This window comes from Bombina bombina, chromosome 6 (genome assembly GCF_027579735.1).
Source record: "Bombina bombina isolate aBomBom1 chromosome 6, aBomBom1.pri, whole genome shotgun sequence".
NCBI lineage: Eukaryota > Metazoa > Chordata > Amphibia > Anura > Bombinatoridae > Bombina > Bombina bombina.
This window is the reverse complement of record NC_069504.1, coordinates 317,996,708-318,021,949: the sequence shown is the minus strand read 5'-3', so window position 1 is coordinate 318,021,949 and position 25,242 is coordinate 317,996,708. Positions and strand designations below refer to the sequence as shown.

The 25,242-nt window shown below is 40.2% G+C and overlaps 1 protein-coding gene across 1 annotated transcript in view; it reads right to left on the bottom strand.

Annotated features, from left to right (window-relative positions):
- The window catches only part of MON2 (MON2 homolog, regulator of endosome-to-Golgi trafficking), a 388,187-nt gene that overhangs the window by 103,381 nt on the left and 259,564 nt on the right, over window positions 1-25,242 (bottom strand). Inside the window, 1 exon segment of the mRNA XM_053719242.1 lies at window positions 12,286-12,914. Coding sequence (XP_053575217.1) covers window positions 12,286-12,914 — 629 coding nt within the window.

Here is a 25,242-nt window from a genome sequence, read left to right as displayed (position 1 = left end):
AGCGAATTATCTTTGATACTTCCATCATTGCTAGGGAGCTTCTTGTCCCTCCCTGATGGTTGATGTAAGCTACAGTCGTGATATTGTCCGACTGAAACCTGATGAACCCCCGAGTTGTTAATTGGGGCCAAGCCAGAAGGGCATTGAGAACTGCTCTCAATTCCAGAATGTTTATTGGAAGGAGACTCTCCTCCTGATTCCATAATCCCTGAGCCTTCAGAGAATTCCAGACAGCGCCCCAACCTAGTAGGCTGGCGTCTGTTGTTACAATTGTCCAGTCTGGCCTGCTGAATGGCATCCCCCTGGACAGGTGTGGCCGATGAAGCCACCATAGAAGAGAATTTCTGGTCTCTTGATTCAGATTCAGAGTAGGGGACAAATCTGAGTAATCCCCATTCCACTGACTTAGCATGCATAATTGCAGCGGTCTGAGGTGTAGGCGTGCAAAAGGTACTATGTCCATTGCCGCTACCATTAAGCCGATCACCTCCATGCATTGAGCTACTGACGGGTGTTGAATGGAATGAAGGACACGGCATGCATTTTGAAGCTTTGTTAACCTGTCTTCTGTCAGGTAAATCTTCATTTTTACAGAATCTATAAGAGTCCCCAAGAATGGAACTCTTGTGAGAGGAAAAAGAGAACTCTTCTTTTCGTTCACTTTCCATCCATGCGACCTTAGAAATGCCAGAACTAACTCTGTATGAGACTTGGCAGTTTGAAAGCTTGAAGCTTGTATTAGAATGTCGTCTAGGTACGGAGCTACCGAAATCCCTTGTGGTCTTAGTACCGCCAGAAGGGCACCTAGAATCTTTGTGAAGATTCTTGGGGCCGTAGCCAATCCGAATGGAAGAGCTACAAACTGGTAGTGCCTGTCTAGGAAGGCAAACCGTAGATACCGGTGATGATCTTTGTGGATCGGTATGTGAAGGTAAGCATCTTTTAAATCCACTGTGGTCATGTACTGACCCTTTTGGATCATGGGCAAGATTGTCCGAATAGTTTCCATTTTGAACGATGGAACTCTTAGGAATTTGTTTAGAATCTTTAAATCTAATATTGGCCTGAAAGTTCCCTCTTTTTTGGGAACCACAAACAGGTTTGAGTAGAACCCTTGTCCTTGTTCCGACCGCGGAACCGGATGGATCACTCCCATTAATAACAGATCTTGTACACAGCGTAGAAACGCTTCTTTCTTTATCTGGTTTGTTGACAACCTTGACAGATGAAATCTCCCTCTTGGGGGAGATAATTTGAAGTCTAGAAGGTATCCCTGAGATATGATCTCTAGCGCCCAGGGATCCTGAACATCTCTTGCCCAGGCCTGGGCGAAGAGAGAAAGTCTGCCCCCCACTAGATCCGGTCCCGGATCGGGGGCTCTCGGTTCATGCTGTCTTTGGGGCAGCAGCAGGTTTCCTGGCCTGTTTGCCCTTGTTCCAGGACTGGTTAGGCTTCCAGCCTTGCCTGTAACGAGCAACAGCTCCTTCCTGTTTTGGTGCAGTGGAGGTTGATGCTGCTCCTGTTTTGAAATTCCGAAAGGGACGAAAATTAGACTGTCTAGCCTTAGCTTTGGCTTTGTCTTGAGGTAGGGCGTGGCCCTTACCTCCTGTAATGTCAGCGATAATTTCTTTCAAACCGGGCCCAAATAAAGACTGCCCCTTGAAAGGTATATTAAGTAATTTGGACTTAGAAGTAACATCAGCTGACCAGGATTTTAGCCACAGTGCCCTACGTGCCTGTATGGCGAATCCTGAGTTCTTAGCCGTAAGTTTGGTTAAATGTACTACGGCCTCCGAAATGAATGAATTAGCTAGTTTAAGGACTCTAAGCCTGTCCATAATGTCGTCTAGCGTAGATGAACTAAGGTTCTCTTCCAGAGACTCAATCCAAAATGCTGCCGCAGCCGTAATCGGCGCGATACATGCAAGGGGTTGCAATATAAAACCTTGTTGAACAAACATTTTCTTAAGGTAACCCTCTAATTTTTTATCCATTGGATCTGAAAAAGCACAGCTATCCTCCACCGGGATAGTGGTACGCTTAGCTAAAGTAGAAACTGCTCCCTCCACCTTAGGGACCGTTTGCCATAAGTCCCGAGTGGTGGCGTCTATTGGAAACATCTTTCTAAATATTGGAGGGGGTGAGAACGGCACACCGGGTCTATCCCACTCCTTAGTAACAATTTCAGTTAATCTCTTAGGTATAGGAAAAACGTCAGTACTCGCCGGTACCGCAAAGTATTTATCCAACCTACACAGTTTCTCTGGTATTGCAACGGTGTTACAATCATTAAGAGCTGCTAAGACCTCCCCTAGTAATACACGGAGGTTCTCCAATTTAAATTTAAAATTCGAAATATCTGAATCCAATCTGTTTGGATCAGAACCGTCACCCACAGAATGAAGCTCTCCGTCCTCATGCTCTGCAAGCTGTGACGCAGTATCAGACATGGCCCTAGTATTGTCAGCGCACTCTGTTCTCACCCCAGAGTGATCACGCTTGCCTCTTAGTTCTGGTAATTTAGACAAAACTTCAGTCATAACAGTAGCCATATCATGTAATGTTATCTGTAATGGCCGCCCAGATGTACTAGGCGCCATAATATCACGCACCTCCCGGGCGGGAGATGCAGGTACTGCCGCGTGAGGCGAGTTAGTCGGCATAACTCTCCCCTCGCAGTTTGGTGAAATTTGTTCACATTGTACAGATTGACTTTTATTTAAAGTAGCATCAATACAGTTAGTACATAAATTTCTATTGGGCTCCACCTTGGCATTGGAACAAATGACACAGATATCTTCCTCTGAGTCAGACATGTTTAACACACTAGCAATAACTTGCAACCTGGTTATAATCTTTTTTAGCAAAAAAGTACTGTGCCTCAAAGAGGTACTTAAACGATTAAATGACAGTTGAGATAATGAACTGAAAAACAGTTATAGCATCAACTTTAAAATAACACAACTCTTAGCAAAGGTTTGTTCCCATTAGTAAATAACAATAACTAAATTTGACATAAAAATTACAGAGTAACGTTTTTATTCACAGTCAATATAAAATTCTCACAGCTCTGCTGAGAGAATGTACCTCCCTTCAAAGAAGTTTGAAGACCCCTGAGATCTGTCAGAGATGAACCGGATCATGCAGGAAATATAATAGTAGCTGACTGGAAATTTTTGATGCGTAGCAAAGAGCGCCAAAAACGGCCCCTCCCTCTCACACACAGCAGTGAAGAGAAACGAAACTGTCACAATTTAAAGCAAACTGCCAAGTGGAAAATAATGCCCAAACATTTATTCACTCAGTACCTCAGCAATGTAAACGATTCTACATTCCAGCAAAAACGTTTAACATGATAAATACTTATTAAAAGGATTAGTGACCTTTAACAGAGTAGTTCCGGTGAAATACCATTCCCAGAATACTGAAGTGTATACATACATGTCATTATAACGGTATAGCAGGATTTTCTCATCAATTCCATTCAGAAATAAAAACTGCTACATACCTCAATGCAGATTCATCTGCCCGCTGTCCCCTGATCTGAAGCTTTTACCTCCCTCAGATGGCCGAGAACAGCAATATGATCTTAACTACTCCGGTTAAAATCATAGTAAAAAACTCTGGTAGATTCTTCCTCAAAGTCTGCCAGAGAAGTAATAACACGCTCCGGTGCTATTGTAAAATAACAAACTTTTGATTGAAGTCATAAAAACTAAGTATAATCACCATAGTCCTCTCACACATCCTATCTAGTCGTTGGGTGCAAGAGAATGACTGGGACTGACGTAGAGGGGAGGAGCTATATGCAGCTCTGCTGGGTGAATCCTCTTGCATTTCCTGTTGGGGAGGAGTTATATCCCAGAAGTAATGATGACCCGTGGACTGATCACACATAACAGAAGAAAAATTTAATTGTACTGCAATTTGTGTGGTAACATAACTGCTATTTACTGAGATCTGCTGTTACGTTGATCTTAGACCAGCAGCAACATTACACTCTTATCAGCAAACTACTTGCTGCACTTCCACAGAATCCTCTCATGGATCAATCTCCAAGCGGGCGAAACGGAAGAGACAGGTCACATGACCGGCTTGAAGAAACTGCGCCACAAAGAAAAGCGTGCGCTTCAAAGCCAGCTCAAACCGAAACTAACACATTCAGTCAAAAAGAGATGTTCTCCCTGAGAACGCATTACATGTTTTTACAGTGCCAGAAAAACACTCTAGGACGGATCCTTAATGTCACACAGAGTAAATAAATCAAATGACAACCAGGGAAGTAATACTGTTAGGAATAAACAAAAGAGCCACAATAAGAAGTTAACCCCTTTATACCCATAAAGGAGATTAACTCAAAGTCTCTAGCCACATACATTAAAAGCGCCTGCATACTGCCTGAAAAAAATCCTCTACTAAGGATTTAGTCCCAATTAAATACAGCAGAGAGTCTCATCTTTTTTATTATTTAAAAACTCTGAAGTGCAAGTCTCCCCACCTAGAAGACAAAAGCACTTACCTGAAAATCTAGCTGTCCGGCAGGTAGACAGTTCACAAGGCGTGAAAGGACACATACTCCTTACAGAGACCTGTAAAAAAAGAAAGAACAGAGTAAACCTACTCTGGCTTTCTATACCATGGGCAGCAAATATGTTAGAAAACCAAGAAAGGACTACCTCACAACTTTCCAACTGCTTTAAAGCTCCACCACTACTCTACTGCAGAGATTGACGTGAACTACAGCTATACCAAAAAATCTTGCTTGTAGCGAAAAGGAAATTTATGCTTACCTGATAAATTTATTTCTTTTACGCTATGACGAGTCCACGACAGAGGCAACGAGAATGACTGGGGATTATGGGTAGGGGAGTGACACTTAACAGCTTTGCTGTGGTGCTCTTTGCCTCCTCCTGCTGGCCAGGAGTGATATTCCCACTAGTAATTGATGAGGTTGTGGACACTCCATATCTTAGGAAAGAAATAGGGCTCATGCCCAATTTTTCCAGGGCTGCTTTTTTATTCCTAGTCTGGCCCTGGGCACAGAGAAGGTGCACTAGTACATAAAGATATTTTGTGTTGAAAGTGATACATTCTTTTATCTATTTATATGGGGAGGGGGGGGGTTATAGCTATTTTTTGCTATTGGCCGTATCCAATATGTCATAAAAATACTAATATGATTCTAAACTACAACACTACCTCAAAGTATAGGCTTGAATACTAATTTAATTATTTGTACCAGTTAATTACAAATATCACCAAAATTATAGCCTGGATTTCTGCTAAAAGGTACAAAACAGGACATAGTAAATTGCTGGCACTCTGCCTCACAGAAAGTTCTGATACCAAACAATTTATTATTATGCTTTTATTGTAATGTAATTATTTGTTTATGCAGTTACACTTGCCTCTAAAATTCTGTCTGCTACATTTATTTAAATGTAGTTTGCTACACCGGTTTTACAAATATAATTGAAATATTTTCAACTTCAGAGAGAACTTTATCATTATTTTGTTACCATGGAACCAAACACTTTAATAAAAAAACAAAAAACTTCCGATACCTGTTTAAACATATTTAGGACCAAGTGTAAAGTTACTTTATTGAATTGGGTTGAAAAGAAAAACATAATTTATGCTTACCTGATAAATTTATTTCTCTTGTAGTGTATTCAGTCCACGGGTCATCCATTACTTATGGGATATATTCCCCTTCCCAACAGGAAGTTGCAAGAGGATCACCCAAGCAGAGCTGCTATATAGCTCCTCCCCTCACATGTCATATCCAGTCATTCGACCGAAACAAGACGAGAAAGGAGAAACCATAGGGTGCAGTGGTGACTGGAGTATTAATTAAAATTTAGAACTGCCTTAAAAAAGACAGGGCGGGCCGTGGACTGAATACACTACAAGAGAAATAAATTTATCAGGTAAGCATAAATTATGTTTTCTCTTGTTAAGTGTATTCAGTCCACGGGTCATCCATTACTTATGGGATACCAATACCAAAGCTAAGTACACGGATGATGGGAGGGACAAGGCAGGAACTTAAACGGAAGGAACCACTGCCTGTAGAACCTTTCTCCCAAAAACAGCCTCCGAAGAAGCAAAAGTGTCAAATTTGTAAAATTTTGAAAAAGTGTGAAGCGAAGACCAAGTCGCAGCCTTGCAAATCTGTTCAACAGAGGCCTCATTCTTAAAGGCCCAGGTGGAAGCCACAGCTCTAGTGGAATGAGCTGTAATTCTTTCAGGGGTCTGCTGTCCAGTAGTCTCATAGGCTAAGCGTATTATGCTACGAAGCCAAAAGGAGAGAGAGGTTGCCGAAGCTTTTTGACCTCTCCTCTGCCCAAAGTAAACAACAAACAGTGAAGAAGTTTGACGAAAATCCCTAGTTGCCTGTAAATAGAATTTCAGGGCACGGACTACGTCCAGATTGTGCAAAAGTCTTTCCTTCCTTGAAGAAGGATTAGGACATAATGACGGAACAACAATCTCCTGATTGATATTCCTGTTAGAGACTACCTTAGGTAAAAACCCAGGTTTAGTACGTAGAACTACCTTGTCTGAATGGAAAATCAGATAAGGAGAATCACAATGTAAGGCGGATAACTCCGAGACTCTTCGAGCCGAGGAAATAGCCATCAAAAACAGAACTTTCCAAGATAAAAGTTTAATATCAACGGAATGAAGGGGTTCAAACGGAACTCCTTGAAGAACTTTAAGAACTAAGTTTAAGCTCCACGGAGGAGCAACAGTTTTAAACACAGGCTTAATCCTAGCTAAGGCTTGACAAAAGGCCTGGACGTCTGGAACTTCTGCCAGACGCTTGTGCAAAAGAATAGACAGAGCAGAAATCTGTCCCTTTAAAGAACTAGCTGATAAGCCTTTTTCCAAACCCTCTTGGAGAAAGGACAATATCCTTGGAATCCTAACCTTACTCCATGAGTAACTCTTGGATTCGCACCAATACAGGTATTTACGCCATATCTTATGGTAGATTTTTCTGGTAACAGGCTTTCGTGCCTGTATCAAGGTATCAATAACTGACTCGGAGAAGCCACGCTTTGATAGGATCAAGCGTTCAATCTCCACGCAGTCAGTCTCAGAGAAATTAGATTTGGATGATTGAAAGGACCTTGTATTAGAAGGTCTTGCCTCAAAGGTAGAGTCCATGGTGGACAGGACGACATGTCCACTAGGTCTGCATACCAGGTGCTGCGTGGCCACGCATGCGCTATCAGAATCACCAATGCTCTCTCCTGTTTGATCTTGGCAATCAGTCGAGGGAGCAGAGGAAACGGTGGAAACACATAAGCCATGTTGAAGAACCAAGGAGCTGCTAGAGCATCTATCAGCGTCGCTCCCGGGTCCCTGGACCTGGATCCGTAACGAGGAAGGTTGGCGTTCTGGCGAGACGCCATGAGATCCAGTCCTGGTTTGCCCCAACGAAGGACCAGTTGAGCAAATACCTCCGGATGGAGTTCCCACTCCCCCGGATGAAAAGTCTGACGACTTAGAAAGTCCGCCTCCCAGTTCTCCACGCCTGGGATGTGGATCGCTGACAAGTGGCAAGAGTGAGACTCTGCCCAGCGAATTATCTTTGAGACTTCTAACATCGCTAGGGAGCTCCTGGTTCCCCCTTGATGGTTGATATAAGCCACAGTCGTGATGTTGTCCGACTGAAATCTGATGAACCTCAGTGTTGCTAACTGAGGCCAAGCTAGAAGAGCATTGAATATTGCTCTTAACTCCAGAATATTTATTGGGAGGAGTTTCTCCTCCTGAATCCACGATCCCTGAGCCTTCAGGGAATTCCAGACTGCGCCCCAGCCTAGAAGGCTGGCATCTGTTGTTACAATCGTCCAATCTGGCCTGCGAAAGGTCATACCCTTGGACAGATGGACCCGAGATAGCCACCAGAGAAGAGAATCTCTGGTCTCTTGATCCAGGTTTAGTAGCGGAGACAAATCTGAGTAATCCCCATTCCACTGACCTAGCATGCACAATTGCAGCGGTCTGAGATGCAGGCGCGCAAATGGCACTATGTCCATTGCCGCTACCATTAAGCCGATTACTTCCATGCACTGAGCCACTGACGGGCGTGGAATGGAATGAAGGACACGGCAAGCATTTAAAAGTTTTGATAACCTGGCCTCCGTCAGGTAAATTTTCATTTCTACAGAATCTATCAGAGTCCCTAGGAAGGAGACTCTTGTGAGTGGTGAGTCACCTTCCACCCATGCGACCTCAGAAATGCCAGAACTATCTCTGTATGAGACTTGGCAATTTGAAAGCTTGACGCCTGTATCAGGATGTCATCTAGATACGGAGCCACCGCTATGCCTCGTGGTCTTAGGACCGCCAGAAGAGAGCCCAGAACCTTTGTAAAGATTCTCGGGGCCGTAGCCAACCTGAAGGGGAGAGCTACAAATTGGTAATGCCTGTCTAGAAAGGCAAATCTTAGGAACCGATGATGATCTTTGTGAATCGGTATGTGAAGGTAGGCATCCTTTAAGTCCACTGTGGTCATGTACTGACCCTCTTGGATCATGGGTAGGATGGTCCGAATAGTTTCCATTTTGAATGATGGAACTCTGAGGAATTTGTTTAAGATCTTTAGATCCAAAATTGGTCTGAAAGTACCCTCTTTCTTGGGAACCACGAACAGATTTGAATAAAATCCCTGTCCTTGTTCCGTCCGCGGAACTGGGTGGATCACCCCCATTACTAGGAGGTCTTGTACGCAGCGTAGGAATGCCTCTTTCTTTATCTGGTTTTCTGATAACCTTGAAAGATGAAATCTCCCTTGAGGAGGGGAAGCCTTGAAGTCCAGAAGATATCCCTGAGATATGATCTCCAACGCCCAGGGATCCTGGACATCTCTTGCCCACGCCTGGGCGAAGAGAGAAAGTCTGCCCCCCACTAGATCCGTTTCCGGATAGGGGTCATCCCTTCATGCTGTCTTAGGGGCAGTAGTAGGCTTTCTGGCCTGCTTGCCCTTGTTCCAGGACTGGTTAGTTTTCCAAGCCTGTCTGTAACGAGCAACGGTTCCTTCCTGTTTTGGGGCGGAGGAAGTTGACGTTGCTCCTGCCTTGAAGTTTCGAAAGGCACGATAATTAGACTGTTTGGCCTTTGATTTGGCCCTGTCCTGAGGAAGAGTATGACCCTTACCTCCAGTAATGTCAGCGATAATTTCTTTCAAGCCGGGCCCGAATAAGGTTTGCCCCTTGAAAGGAATATTAAGCAATTTAGATTTAGAAGTTACATCAGCTGACCAGGATTTAAGCCATAACGCTCTGCGCGCCTGGATGGCAAATCCGGAGTTCTTAGCCGTTAGTTTAGTTAAATGTACAATGGCATCAGAAACAAATGCATTAGCTAGCTTAAGTGCTTTAAGCTTGTCCATATTTTCCTCCAATGGAGCTGAGTGAATGGCCTCTTCTAGAGACTCAAACCAGAATGCCGCAGCAGCAGTGACAGGCGCAATGCATGCAAGGGGCTGTAAAATAAAACCTTGTTGAACAAACATTTTCTTAAGGTAACCTTCCAATTTTTTATCCATTGGATCCGAAAAAGCACAATTATCCTCCACCGGGATAGTGGTACGCTTAGCTAAAGTGGAAACTGCTCCCTCCACCTTAGGGACCGTCTGCCATAAGTCCCGTGTAGTGGCGTCTATTGGAAACATTTTTCTAAATATAGGAGGTGGGGAAAAGGGCACACCAGGTCTATCCCACTCCTTGCTAATAATTTCTGTAAGCCTTTTAGGTATAGGAAAAACATCAGTACACACCGGTACTGCATAGTATCTATCCAGCCTACATAATTTCTCTGGAATTGCAACTGTGTTACAGTCATTCAGAGTTGCTAAAACCTCCCCTAGCAATACACGGAGGTTCTCAAGCTTAAATTTAAAATTAGAAATCTCTGAATCCGGTTTCCCAGGATCAGATCCGTCACCTACAGAATGAAGCTCTCCGTCCTCATGTTCTGCAAACTGTGACGCAGTATCGGACATGGCTCTTGTAGCACCAGCGCGCTCTATTCTTACCCCAGAGCAATCGCGCTTGCCTCTTAATTCTGGCAATTTAGATAATACTTCTGTCAGGGTATTATTCATAATAGTAGCCATGTCTTGTAAAGTGATTTGTATGGACGCCCCTGATGCACTTGGCGCCACAATATCACGCGCCTCCTGAGCGGGAGGCGAAGGTACTGACACGTGAGGAGAGTTAGTCGGCATAACTTCCCCCTCGTTGTCTGGTGATAATTCTTTTATAGATAAAGACTGACCTTTATTATTTAAAGTGAAATCAATACATTTAGTACACATATTTCTATGGGGCTCCACACTGGCCTTTAAACATAGTGAACAAAACGATTCATCTGTGTCAGACATGTTTAAACAGACTAGCAATAAACTAGCAGACTTTGAAAACACTGTAAAAAATTTTATAAGCAATAAAGAAAAACGCTACTGTGCCTTTAAGAAGCACCAAAAGCTGTCACAGTTGAAATAACAATGAACCAAATCAGTTATAGCAACAAAATTTTCACAGTAAATGTATTAAGTTAGCAGAGCATTGCACCCACTTGCAAATGGATGATTAACCCCTTAACACCCAAAACGGTTTTTTAAAAGCAGTAAAGAAAAAAACGTTTTTTAATACAGTCCAAAAACCACTGTCACAGGTCTGCTGTGACTGATTACCTCCCTCAAAATGACTTTTGAAGTCCCTTAAGGTCTCTGGAGACGACCTGGGTCATGCAGGAAGAAGCAGGAAGACTAAGCCTAAATTTTCACTGCGTCAAAAAAGCGCTAAAATAGGCCCATCCTACTAAATATTACAACATAGGGAGTTTCAGTTAACTGTTTCTATGCAGAAAAACCGGTCAGCCATGTGGAAAAAATTTATGCCCCAATAAGTTTTATCACCAATGTACCTCACAAAATGATTAAACATGCCAGTAAAATCGTTTTAAACATCCTTTTGTTAAGGAGTATGTGTCTCTATTGATAAGCCTGATACCAGTCTTCATACTGCATTTAAGGCTTATAACATCACTTCAGTATTAATAGCATTTTCTCAGTCAAATTCCATTCCTTAGAAAATTACTTTATTGTACATATTTAAATCAGCCTGTTAACAGTCGCTTTCACTGTATTAAAAGGCTTTACTTACATTACATCGGTATCAGCAGTATTTTCTTAGTCAATTCCATTCCTTAGAAAAATAATTTACTGCACATACCTTGTTTGCAGGATTTCCCCACACGCTATTCCCTTTCTGAAAGTTACCCCACTCCTCAGAATGTGCGAGAACAGCCAGTGGATCTTAGTTACTTCTGCTAAGATCATAGAAAACGCAGGCAGATTCTTCTTCCAAATACTGCCTGAGAACAAACGGCACACTCCGGTGCCATTTAAAATAACAAACTTTTGATTGAAGAAATAAACTAAGTATAAAAACACCACAGACCTCTCACAACCTCCTATCTAGTTGAGTTGCAAGAGAATGACCGGATATGACATGTGAGGGGAGGAGCTATATAGCAGCTCTGCTTGGGTGATCCTCTTGCAACTTCCTGTTGGGAAGGGGAATATATCCCATAAGTAATGGATGACCCGTGGACTGAATACACTTAACAAGAGAAATATTAATATTGAAGTACTACTAAATGTATGGGTATAAATTTATGTTTAAAGGGACAGGAAACACCAACATTTTCATCCATGATTTGGATAGAACATACAATTTTAAACAACTTTCCAATTTACTGCTATTAACACATTTGCTTCATTCTCTTGTTATCTTTTGCTGAAGGAACCGCATTACACTATTGGCAGCTAGATGAACACATCTAGTTAGCCAATCACAAGAGACAAATGTGTGCAGGCACCAATCAGCAACTAGCTCCCACTAGTGTAGGATATGTGTGTATTCTTTTTCAATAGGGATACCAAGAGAACGAAGCACATTTGAAAATAAAAGTGAATTTAAAAGTGTCTTAAAATTACATGCTTTATCTGAATCATGGACATTTCATTTTGACTTTGTAATCCCTTTAAATACTATTTAATTAAATTGTATAGGGATAGAAGGGGATACATTTTGTCAACATCAGAAAAAGTGTATCTAGTAATATTTAAGTTAATACAGTATTGACAAATACTTTTATAATGCATGTGTCTAGGGAAAAAAAAACTTTCCCCCCCTCTGTTTATGCAATGAAGTTTAGAAACAAGAGATACAAAAATGAAATTTGGATGGGTTTAACAGATACCTTTTGAAGCACATCCAAGGCTGTAAGCACTGATTCCTGCAGACTTGTCAACACTGCTTCAGTATAAGAGGGGAGGATGAAAGGAGATGCATCCGAGCTTATAGGCACTGATACAGCCCCGTGTAATATAACTCCCAGCTTTTGTAGATCATCCATACTAAAAGCAGTTTTGATGTGCTGATAAAGAGCTGGGAAAATCTGAATTAAAGCTGTGAGAAAAGGCTGGCTGGGGATGAATGTCAGTTTATCACAAGAAGCTGGTGGCTTTGTGCTTTCTGTACCAATCCTATACCAGGTGTTCCAAGCTGCCCACCACAAGGCAGAGTCTTCAATCTCATCAATAGCTATGGGCTGTTCAGGCAAATTATACCTGCTTAGTCTTTCTCCAATGGAATCAGCTCTTATTAACGGTCTCCCGGGCCCAGCAGCTGTAACTGGCCCAATAAGAACAGGCACGCCTGCGGTTATGCCAGGTAGGGATTCAGGTTTGTCCGTTTCTCTAGTAGGGCTCACTATCTGCAAGATTTCCTGAAAGCTTTTCAGTGCAGCCAAAGAAACTTCACTGTTTTTGCTAAGAGCTGCTGACTGAATGTGATCCAGAAGAACATCCCAGGCCTTCGAAAAATCACCTAAGAAGAAAGGGTTCACAGATGTTTAAATCAATACGGTCTTAATAAATATATGCACGTACCAAATTCATTTTACATCTCAATCCAGCACAAATATCTCGGGTGTGGTTAGAGAGGGGAGTGGCTATGGGTGCAGACATGAAGCATGATGCATTGAGGTGGAACGATGCTTATTTAGAATATACACCTATATACATCCTAAAATGTATAAAATGTAAACAATCTGGGATTTTTGAGGGGTGACACTTGTAGTAAGGCATGTTGTTCAAACATATAACATTTTTACATTTTAAATTATAACTAGTAAGGCCACAGACTAAATAACTAAGTAACTGTGGTCACTGATCTTCACTTATCCTTTGGTTTATACTGACTTTATGCTGTCTTAGGCCTATAAAACTGAATGTAAACCAATCTGCTAATAACTAACTCAAACACGCAAAGAGGGATAAAAACAACAAGTTTGTTTTAGTCACAATACTACTTACTAATATGTGCTGCAAATAGTGGCATAGGAGGGAGGGCATGAGTGGAGTAAGAAGAGATGAAGTATATGTAAAGAGAGGAGCCCTGCAAACAGTGAGACAGCACAGGCTAACTAGTCAGTACAGCACATCTCGTAATAATAACCTGTGACACTACTTAAAGGGACATAATACTCATATGCTAAATCACTTGAAAGGCACGCTCCCTTGCATGTCCCGGAACAGGCATACTAATTTGCTGCTTAAAGTCCTTTACAATGAGGTATGAATACTTAGGACATTTTGAGGTAAAATATCTTTCTTTTTTTACATAGAGATGTTCAGGTGATATTTTCTAGTCAGCTTTTTACAGCTATGCTGCATCACTTTCAGTGTTTCAACATTTGGGTATCCTGGCCCTTTAAGCACATGATATAGATACATTTACATATCTCAAACAAAAATCTTGCATTACAATTAAAATGATCAGTTTTTATTTTAAGTATAAATAATATACATTTTAAATGTTATGAAGTGCATCTAGATCTGGACCAATGATCCCTTTAATGTCCAGCATTGTTCAAATGCTTGTTGTACATATTTATCTGTTTTTTCAACACAATTAAAACTTTTATTTGTCATACTTCTTGCAGTGGTAACTCTTTATTTCTTTCTGTAAATATACATTTTGGCAATAATGTTGATGCTTCCAACATCACTTTTTTGTAGGATACATTTTTGTTTAGTAAAAAGAAAACATACATAGTGCAATAAATAAGCATTTTGGTTTAAACGGATATGAAACTCAAAAATTTTATTTTGCGATTCAGCCAAAGCATACAATTTAAAAAAAGTTTCCAATTTAGTTTGATTATTAAATTTGCTTCATTCCCATGATATTCTGTGTTGAAGATATACCTAGATATACGAAACGCGTAAGACTGTTATGGTCTTTCCTTTATGTTTTTACCCATGTGTTGGGGACTGCTTTAAATAAAGACTTGGATTAATTTACCTCTGCGCCCATCTCTTTTGTATTTTCGAAAATATACCTAGGTAGGCATCTTCAGCATTACATGGCAGGAAGTAGTGCTGCCATCTAGTGCTCTTGCAAATGCATAACATTCTTTCAAAACGGTTGCGATATAATGTTCCAGTAATGGACCAGCTCCTAAGCATATGCATCTGCTTTTTCATCAAAGCCACAGAGAGAACGAGGATAAATTGATAATAGAAGTACATTAAAATGTTGTTTAAAATCGGTATGCTCTAGGAGGAGGAGATCCGGAGGATGAGCTCAGGTGTTTGGTCAGGTGAGACACCTGTGCAGTATTACCTCCACTGCAAGCTGTTGGCGAACTCTTCGCGCCTAAACCCTCAGACCCTGGGTGGCCTGCTCAGCAAGTTTATTGCTGCTGGATCTGATACTCTGCCATACCACCGCACAAGAACTTTATGCTGCTTTGCCTTAGGATTTACCCTCTGTCCTAACTGTGCAATTCTTACTATAATAAGGTAGAGGAGAAGACAAAAGGAAAAAAGCTACGCTCTGCTAACTGTGGCAAACCTCCTTTTCAAACCCGACCCAGAGTGAAAGACGGACTCTGACTATACATAGGAGTTTTTTTCTCCAGAGCCCCTGCTGGGGCTAAAACCGGCTTCCCTGCTAAACTTGATAAGTCGACCTGCCTGCTCCACTTTGGCATCAAATAAATCAAGCTTACCAACTATTTGCCCCCGCCTGCAAGTCCAGCTACATCGGTCAAGAGCTGAGGTTTTCTAACGATATCACCTACAGCTGACTCACCTGGATCCCTGCCGCTGACTGCGGGGAGGCGCCTGGACCCGCTGCTGTTCTCGGACCGCTGATCCCTCCCACCGGTGCTGCGTGGGGGACACGGACTGCTACCTGCGCCTGGTCTGTTGTTTTCAAGAGCTGGCCTGCCTCTTTTCCTGCCGCTTGTCATCTCAGCGTCTGCTGTCTCTGGCGGCTGTTGTTGGGCGCACTCCCCTCCCACCGGTGCTGCGCGAGGGGAGCTGTGCTGAAGAGGAGACCCTTCTCTGGACTCTAGCAGTGGGTAATGTAGCTGTAGCTCTCTACTGAAGAACAGCATCTCTGGCCCCCTCCTTGCCCTTCTTCCGAAATAACTATATCTGTGCAGACTAGGGCGAAGGAGTTGTCACGGGGAGAAAAGAAGGGGAAAGTAAAGAGCTTGAACGGACACTATGTACATGGGTTTGCTTAGGCAAGACAGGATAAGGCTTAAAGTTAAAAGTCAATTCTACCTGTCAGCTTGCTAGAACAGTGACTTTCTCCTATAGCCTTTACTTAAACTTGATTTAACTTCTTAAAAACTGCCTAAAGATAAACCATGTTCAGTAAACTAGGCTGCTGATTTTTCTTAAATATATGTATGTACATACTACCCTAGCCCAGGCAAGCTAAGCTGGGGAAAATTGGGCTAAATTAGACCCATAAACTAGCTGTAGAGAAGTTGCCCATTTAGGCCTCTCTTTATTGACACCTATATCCTGAGCCTTTTGCTCAGAACCTTACCCCCCCTAGCAACGTATAATAAAATTACAGTGCTCTCTTCTTTAACCTAACTGTAGAACTAAGCAAACTTGAGCTTACTTAACTAACCTTCAATCCTGACTATGTTTATTAATAAGAACAGGAGAAGTGGACCGAGCGCTACACCCAGGGCCTTAAGCTTACTAACTATATAGCCTCCTAGTAGGCTAACAATATAAAAGTTAAAATGGGGAGAGAGTAAGCGCTAAAAAGCTTTAAAGGCTAGTAAAAAGTACATTTTAATACATATAAAAATTTACAAATGGCAATCAGACGCATGGATCCATGTCTGACTTAACAAAAAAATATATAATAAACAAATCTAAAAATATCTAAAAATATCCAATGGAGTAAAGCATGTGACGCTGACTTAGTGAGCCAGTGATGAGGAGTTAGAAGGACATGTACATTCAATAATATAAACAACCTAAGTGAGTGATTAAGTGCACACCATAGCTGTCAACAAAGAAAAATAGCATTCACAAAAAATAGTGTTCACAAAAATTGGCGTACATAAAAAATGTTCAAATGTTCAACCGGTTATATGTAAGTGAATCCAGTAGTGTTTCCTCCAAAGTGACGTGTAGAAATATAACGTGAAGTCAATAATAGTAGAATGTAAACGTTGAGTGGGTCAAATTATTGTGGTTCAGCTTCTAAATTAAAAAATTGTAAATCCGTGAGGTGTATAAAAATAAAAATAACTTGTGAAAAAATCCACGTGGAAAACTTGAATTCAAATGATAAACAAAGGTCAAAAATCAAAAGACAAAAATCAAAAGACAAAAATATCAAAAGACAAAAATAGAAAATCAGTGATAATATTAAAAAGCACTAAAGATCTAGTGAAAACAAATCCTTAATTCAGAAGTTAAAAATCCTTGGTAAGATCCATAACAAACAAATACATCGATAAAATACCTAAAAGGGAACAAAAGAGAAACAAATAGTGCAACACTGTATATGATATATAATATAGGTAATTAAAACCAAGCTCACAGTATGCCAACGCGTTTCGGCCTAGACTAGGCCTTTCTCAAGACTATACTGTATCAGAAAATCTGGGAGCTTTAAGTAGGGTCAGTGTTGAAATGATTGGTGCTGTTTTGGCGCCATTTTTAGAGGCACCTCCCTTTCCTGTTTCACCCATTGCATCTCTGGGATATTTCCTATGTTATGTTTCCTGTTTCACCCATTGCATCTCTGGGATATTTCCTATGTTATGTTTCCTGTTTCACCCATTGCATCGCTGGGATATTTCCTATGTTATGTTTTCCCATCTTAAAGGTTAATTGGTTCCTATTATTGCCACAAATTCTAGTATAAATCTAGATTTTCCTATTTATTTGTTTTTTATTTTCATTATTAGGTAATAGTAGCGTTTTGTCAATGTTGTTATTATTATATTCTGTGTTAACTCCGTTAGTTTTCTGGGCGGGTTTCCCCTTTCTTTGGGCTCAAATTGCTTATTTATTTACATGGACTGGTTCTCATTTATGAATTGCCCCTGTTGATGTCAAAAACTTAATTTCCAATGCGATCTTATTTTGAAAATTGCTATGACCGGAAGTGGCCTGGTATTGCGGCATCAACTTCCGTTTTAGCTTTTGGGAGACATAGTTTATTCGATTCTCCGGTCTCTATCATGTGACCGGAAGTTCTTTGGTCCACCAGTCTGCATCATATGACCGGAAGGTGCAGCATCATATTCCCCATTGACTTATGGGATATGTAGTTCCCTCACTTATTAGGACTACAGATCTTTCTCAGATGTTCGGTATTACCCGATCTTACTATGGCTCATTGTCTCTATGTGTCTATAACATATAATGTCAGAGTCAATGTGCCAATATGTAATAGAATCGGTTACTGGGAATAGTCAATTCTTTGAATAATGTATGTAATTTCTTACGATGCTGATCCGTCACTGCTTATAGTAAAACTGCTTCTAATAAAACTCGCTATGTTAATTCTAAGCACATTCTTGGATCCTAATAAAACTCACTTTCTTAATTCTAGGCACATTCTTGGATCCTAATATTGAATAGCTTTACAATTTACTTTTATTTGTTTTTATTTGTTCATACTTTCGTAATGGAGAGCCGTTTCACTGCTTCCTTCTAGTTCTTTTGAAAATAAAGCCTATGGGTATTCTCAAGGAGCCATTGAGTCATATATGACCTTGATAAAGTATAGACCTGCAATGTTTATCTAACTTAACATTGTGAGACGTTTATTGCATCCTAATGCTGTATCTCACCGCCAATGGTGGGATGACAAACTGTAATGTCTCAAGAGGGATCAAGGATCTTCCTATCTGTTCACAGTGAAGGTGTAAGCTCAAATCTAATTGGGAGGGTTTCATTACATTTGTATGTGTATATAAAGGACTTTAGGTGACCATTAACCAGAAATCAGCTGGTGTAAGATCAGACATAAATACACTCAAAGTGATGGCTTCTGTTTGACTTTGGGGCAGACGTGGGGTAGAGGATACAAGATACAAAATCTTCAAATTATGATATTTCATTTCACACAGTAAGTAGTCCTACATTGGATTGTTATGTATAGACCAGTGTATGAATACAGGGTTTTTTCTTTTCTATGATACTTTTTTAGTTCAATATGACAATTTTAAAGTTGTCATACTGAATGTGTTCAGTTTGACAAAGCTGGGTATATTCAATACGACATTGTCGCAATTCTTTAGGTCTATTATTCCCGTGTATGGATCTGTTGCCAGGTGTTAATTACTTGACAAATGTACTTATGCTTGTATATTTACTCATTGGTGCTGATGTATCTTTGTGACCAAATTGTCCTATGCCTGATGTTATGTTTCTCTCTCTGATATGATTTTGTTCTTAATGAGCGACTAACATTTTGTAATACAGAACAAGTATTATGCCCACTCTAAATTTTTACATTTCCCTTGGTTTTTATAGGAAACGGAGAGGGTTAGTATTTTCGATTTTCACTTCCACTCAAGTTTATAGCTTTCATGTATTCTATCTCCCTTTATAAGTACATAGAAAATAGTGATGAAAGCGGAGGTAAATATTTAGTTGGGATACTGTGTGATGTAACCAACTTAGCGGTCGCATGTTGGGATCCTATCTCTCTAACTTAGGTCATATCATATTTGAGCACTCGGAGATGGATGGTGGTTGTTATTTAATAGATGTCATTTAATGGAGATCAGGTGTGCAAGGTCTTCTTTCTGATTTAAACCTCTAGGGTATAGACAGTCCATCATAAATATCCATCTTGACTCATTGAATAGTAGTTTTTGCTCATGGTTTCCTCCTCTCCAGTCTTTTTTGACCTTCTGTATCCCAAAATAACTAAAATCTTTCAGATTCCCCTTGTGGGTAGTTGCAAAATGCTTGTAGAGTGGGGTATCTATTCTGCCTTTCTCTATGCATAGGATGTGTTCCCTGATCCTATCTTTGAGGGCCCTTGATGTCTGCCCTATATATTGTAATCCGCAGGAGCAGGAAACTAGATAGATCACATTTTTGTCGCTACATCTGATCAACTCTTTGATCCTATGTTTCTCGTTTCTCTGATGTGATGAGAAAGTATCCGTTTTTTGTCCGTTCTTACAAGCTTTACAGCTTGGACATGGGTAGAAGCCTTTAATGCTTTTTCCTTGGTGATTGGTCGTGTCGTTAGTATTTCCTTTCCTAGGTATACTAGGAGCTATCGTCGTTTTCAGGTTCCTAGTTCTCCTATAAATGAATCTCGGATGTGGATTCAGCCTTTCCCCAATCACGTCATCATCTTTGAGTATCGCCCAATGTTTCTTAATAATCTTTTCCAGGATGGATCTGTTCTCACAGTACTCGGATATGATAGGTACGTTGATTGTTTCATCATCCCAGGTTTTTCTTGGTTTGTTTTTATAACTCAGGAGGTTCTCTCTCTTGATCTTACTGACTTCTTCGATTTTATCATCCAACGACTTATTGTCATACCCCAGGGGCGTATTTAGGTTTTGTGCTGCCCTAGGCACTCAAAATTCTGCTGCCCCACCCCACCCCAGGTTTAAGGCCTTTTTTAGACATAATATTTTTGGGGCAGGGTGTAAAAAAAATAATGTCTTTTTAAGTAGATGTTCACCAGGGCTTGCATTCACTCTGGTCACACACACACACACACACACATATATATATATATATATACACACACACACACACATATATATATATATATTTATATATATATATATACACACACATATATATATATATATTTGTATATATATTAAGACATTAATTTGCAAATCAGATCATTAAGGTGTTTATATCGGAAAAAAATATCCTTCACTGTATGATAGTTTGTCAGTAGGTAGTTGTTTAACCTTAAACATCTTCTTTGGTGACTGACAGTTATTTAAGCAAAATATCTGCTTGGATAAATATGTAATGAATATACAAACTGGCCTTTAAAAGGACTTAAAAAATACAACAGTAGTTATGATAGGTTTAGGAATTGTATCCTAGGGGATAAAGTCACATGATACAATGATAATAAAGTATATACTTGTATTGTTTCTGAATGTATTAAATGCATACAACATATTTTCAGTTGTGTTTTAAGTCACATAGTTGTATAGATTCACAATAAATACTTATTCTTTGCATGTATGACAGATAGATAAACAGTAAATGTACAAGTATTTAGTGACTAATCCGTTTAAGTATTTTAATGCCTAATGAAGATGTATTGAAGGGAGAAAGGCATATGCTGTTTCACAGTGGTCACGTTGTAGTGCACACTGCACTGTGTAGTCTGTGTGAGTCTCAATCACGCGGTGGAGCCAGGAAGAATACCACATTCCCTCTCAGTCCAGGCCAGGCTGCGCAAGTGAGCTCCGCCTCCACTGTCACCACGTCATGCGCACCCACATACAATCCCATAGGATAGCAATAGCCGGGCCAGCCATTTAAGTAATTAGTAATTGGTTGATTTAGCCACCCGGCCCTAAGTTCAATAGAGTGGCCCTAGGGACTCAAAATTCTGCTGCCCCTTAAAAATCTGCTGCCCTAGGCACCGGCCTTGTTGGCCTATGCCTTAATACGCCCCTGTCATACCCTCTTTCCAAGAAACGTTGTTTCAGTATGTCAGCCTGTGCAGTCCATTGTTCTATAGTAGAACAATTTTTCTTGATCCTCAAGAATTGGCCCTTGGGTATATTTGACTTCCAGGTGGGATGATGGCAGCTTGTGTTATGGATATAGTTGTTACAGTCAACCTCCTTGAAGAAGGTTGACGTCTCGAGCTTCCCATCTTTCACTTCAATTCTCAGATCCAGAAAGTCCAGTTTCTCTTGGCTGTATTGGTATGTAAACTTAAGATTCTTTTCGTTGTGGTTCATTACATTGATAGTATGTAGCAGATCTTCCAATGTTCCACTCCAAATCAAAAAGATGTCATCTATATATCTTGAATATAGGACCAGGTCCGCGCCAGCTGGACATGAGTCCCAGAAGATGTTTTCCCATAGGCCCATGTAGAGATTGGCGTAGCTTGGCGCGAACCTGGTCCCCATTGCTGTGCCGCACAATTGCCTGTAAAACTGATTATTGTTACAGAAATAGTTGTGATTCAAGATATATTTAATACAGTCCAAAATGAATATCCTTTGTTCTTCTGGTATTTCCTCATCCTTTAGTAGGAATGAGTTTACTGCTTCAATCCCTAGGTCATGTGGGATACTTGTATAAAGTGACGTAACGTCACATGTGGCCATTATATAGTTGTTCTTCCAGGTCATTGAATTTAGCAGTGACAGAATTTGTGTGGAGTCTCTGAGATGTGATTGTAATGATATTACATATTTCTGTAACATCTTATCCACGTATTCAGATAAGTTGCTTGTCAAAGATCCTATCCCAGATATAATGGGCCTTCCTGGAAATAGGAAATATCCCAGAGATGCAATGGGTGAAACAGGAAACATAACATAGGAAATATCCCAGAGATGCAATGGGTGAAACAGGAAACATAACATAGGAAATATCCCAGAGATGCAATGGGTGAAACAGGAAAGGGAGGTGCCTCTAAAAATGGCGCCAAAACAGCACCAATCATTTCAACACTGACCCTACTTAAAGCTCCCAGATTTTCTGATACAGTATAGTCTTGAGAAAGGCCTAGTCTAGGCCGAAACGCGTTGGCATACTGGTGAGCTTGGTTTTAATTACCTATATTATATATCATATACAGTGTTGCACTATTTGTTTCTCTTTTGTTCCCTTTTAGGTATTTTATCGATGTATTTGTTTGTTATGGATCTTACCAAGGATTTTTAACATCTGAATTAAGGATTTGTTTTCACTAGATCTTTAGTGTTTTTTAATATTATCACTGATTTTCTATTTTTGTCTTTTGATATTTTTGTCTTTTGATTTTTGTCTTTTGATTTTTGACCTTTGTTTATCATTTGAATTCAAGTTTTCCACGTGGATTTTTTCACAAGTTATTTTTATTTTTATACACCTCACGGATTTACAATTTTTTAATTTAGAAGCTGAACCACAATAATTTGACCCACTCAACGTTTACATTCTACTATTATTGACTTCACGTTATATTTCTACACGTCACTTTGGAGGAAACACTACTGGATTCACTTACATATAACCGGTTGAACATTTGAACATTTTTTATGTACGCCAATTTTTGTGAACACTATTTTTTGTGAATGCTATTTTTCTTTGTTGACAGCTATTGTGTGCACTTAATCACTCACTTAGGTTGTTTATATTATTGAATGTACATGTCCTTCTAACTCCTCATCCCTGGCTCACTAAGTCAGCGTCACATGCTTTACTCCATTGGATATTTTTAGATTTGTTTATTATATATTTTTTTGTTAAGTCAGACATGGATCCATGCGTCTGATTGCCATTTGTAAATTTTTATATGTATTAAAATGTACTTTTTACTAGCCTTTTAAGCTTTTTAGCGCTTATCTCAGATGCTCTTGAACCTAAATTTGAGGTACTTAAATCAGAAATCAAGCAAGACATTACCTCTCTAGCCCAAGAGGTTAGACAGTTCTCGAATAGGATGCAGGAAGTAGAGCAGAGGGTCTCTGACCTAGAAGACATAGCAACATCACATAGTGCCAAATTTGAGTCCTCTACTAAGAACTTGCAAAAAATATTTGATAGGCTGGAAGATATCGAAAATCGTTCTAGACGAAATAACATAATAATAATAATAGGCCTTCCAGAGGACAAACAATTTGAAAACCTTAATCTTTTTGTCTCAGATACACTCACTAAAGCCTTAAAGATTCCACCTACATATCACCCGATTATAGTCGAGAGAGCTCATAGAATAGGTGACCCCCGTCTAGACAGTAGAAACGGAAATAGACCTAGACCCGTTATTGCAAGATTACTCAATTATCAAGATAAGAACACACTATTGCAACATTTTCGTAAAAACCAGCCAATTCTTATAGAGGACAACAAGATCTTGATGTTTCAAGATTTCTCGTCTGACACAGCCTCTAAGAGAAGAGACCTGGCCCCGATCTGCTCTAAGTTTATCCAACATGGGTATAGAGCTGCCTTAATCTATCCCTCTAAACTTAGAGTGGTGGTAAAGGAGACAACACATATTTTTGTAGAGGTTCAAGTAGCCGAAAACTTCTTTAAGACACTGGACACGTAATTACATGACTTAACTTTTTCCAATTAAATAGTCAGAGGATATAACCTATGGCAAAGGTAGCTATGAGACTGAGGTCTCTCTTCTTCCTTTTTTTTTTTTTCCTTCTTCTTTCTTCCCCCTCCCCCACCGTTCGCCCTCCCTTTCTTGCCCTTCTCCCATCCCTCTCTACCTCCCAGGGATAAATGATGCAAAAATTGGATAAACTCAAATTAATATCCTGGAATGTAGGGGGAATCTCATCTCCCATTAAACGGAAGGCAATTTTAACATATCTGCAGAAAGCTCAGGCTGACATTGGGTTCATACAGGAAACTCATTTAAACTTAGAGGAATCATTAAAATTGAAGTCCTCATGGGTGAGGGAAGCTTTTGTGGCTTCAAGCGTTGGGAAAAAGCGGGGGGGTCGCTATACTTATAGGTAAAAAAGCCCAAGTGGAGATCCTTCACTCTGAGGCCGACCCTGGGGGGAGGTATGTCCTGGTCAAAATGAAAGCAGACCAAGTGTTATATACTCTCTGCAATGTCTATGGCCCGAATACAACTGACCCAGAATTCTGGGATCTCCTACAGGCCAAACTCCTTTTAATTAGTGAAGGTCACCTAATCTTAGGAGGAGACTTTAATATGGCTCCACAATGTCCTATAGACAGACTTAGAAGAAACACTAAGCTTTTAAAACAGAAAAAAAGATAGTCTTGACTCTAAAATGTTTAATAAAATTAAGCAGAACCTTGCACTACGTGACATTTGGAGAACTCAGAATCCTGATACTCAGGATTTTACCTGTCTCTCCAAGGCTCATAAAACATTATCTAGGATTGACCTATTTTTAACCGATGAACGGTTAAGCATCACAAAGATAAAAGCAAAGATAATGCCGATATTCTTGTCTGACCACGGGCCTATCTCTCTTGAGCTCTATCTTGGGCAACCGAAACCCAAGACACTACGATTCTTTTTTCCTTATTACCTTGTCACTGACCTAAAATTCAAAGAATGGCTCAGGAACAAATTTAAGGAATACGTTCATTTTAACAGCAATTACATAGGACGCCCAGATATTTTCTGGGAAACTGCTAAAGCAGTTCTCAGAGGGGAAATCACTGCATATATTGCTATGCAAAACAAGAGAAGGAAGGCAAGAGAGAAGGAAGTGAGTAACTCTTTGATTAACTCCTACAATCTTTTTTTACTGGAAAGAACCCCTCTAAACTGGGCTAAATATGTACGTGCCAAAGCCGCAAGCGACACTTTTTTTATAACTCAAGAAGCTCATAATGAGCTTAGACTGCAAGCAAAAATGTATCGATTTGGTAACAAATCTGGTAAAATGTTAGCTAAACTGATTAAGAACGAAAATAAAAAACCTATTATAGATAAAATCCAGCACATGGGGAAACAACTATCAAATTCTGAAGAAATCTTGGATTTATTTTTTCAATATTTCCAGGAATTATATACTAGCAAAGGCTATGATTCAGAAAGAGCTGCGGAATTCTGGAATAAAATTACTTATCCTATAGCATCCCCTGAAGCAATTGACAGCCTCAACTCTCCCATTACAAGGGAAGAAATTTAAAAAGTGATCACTAAACTTTCT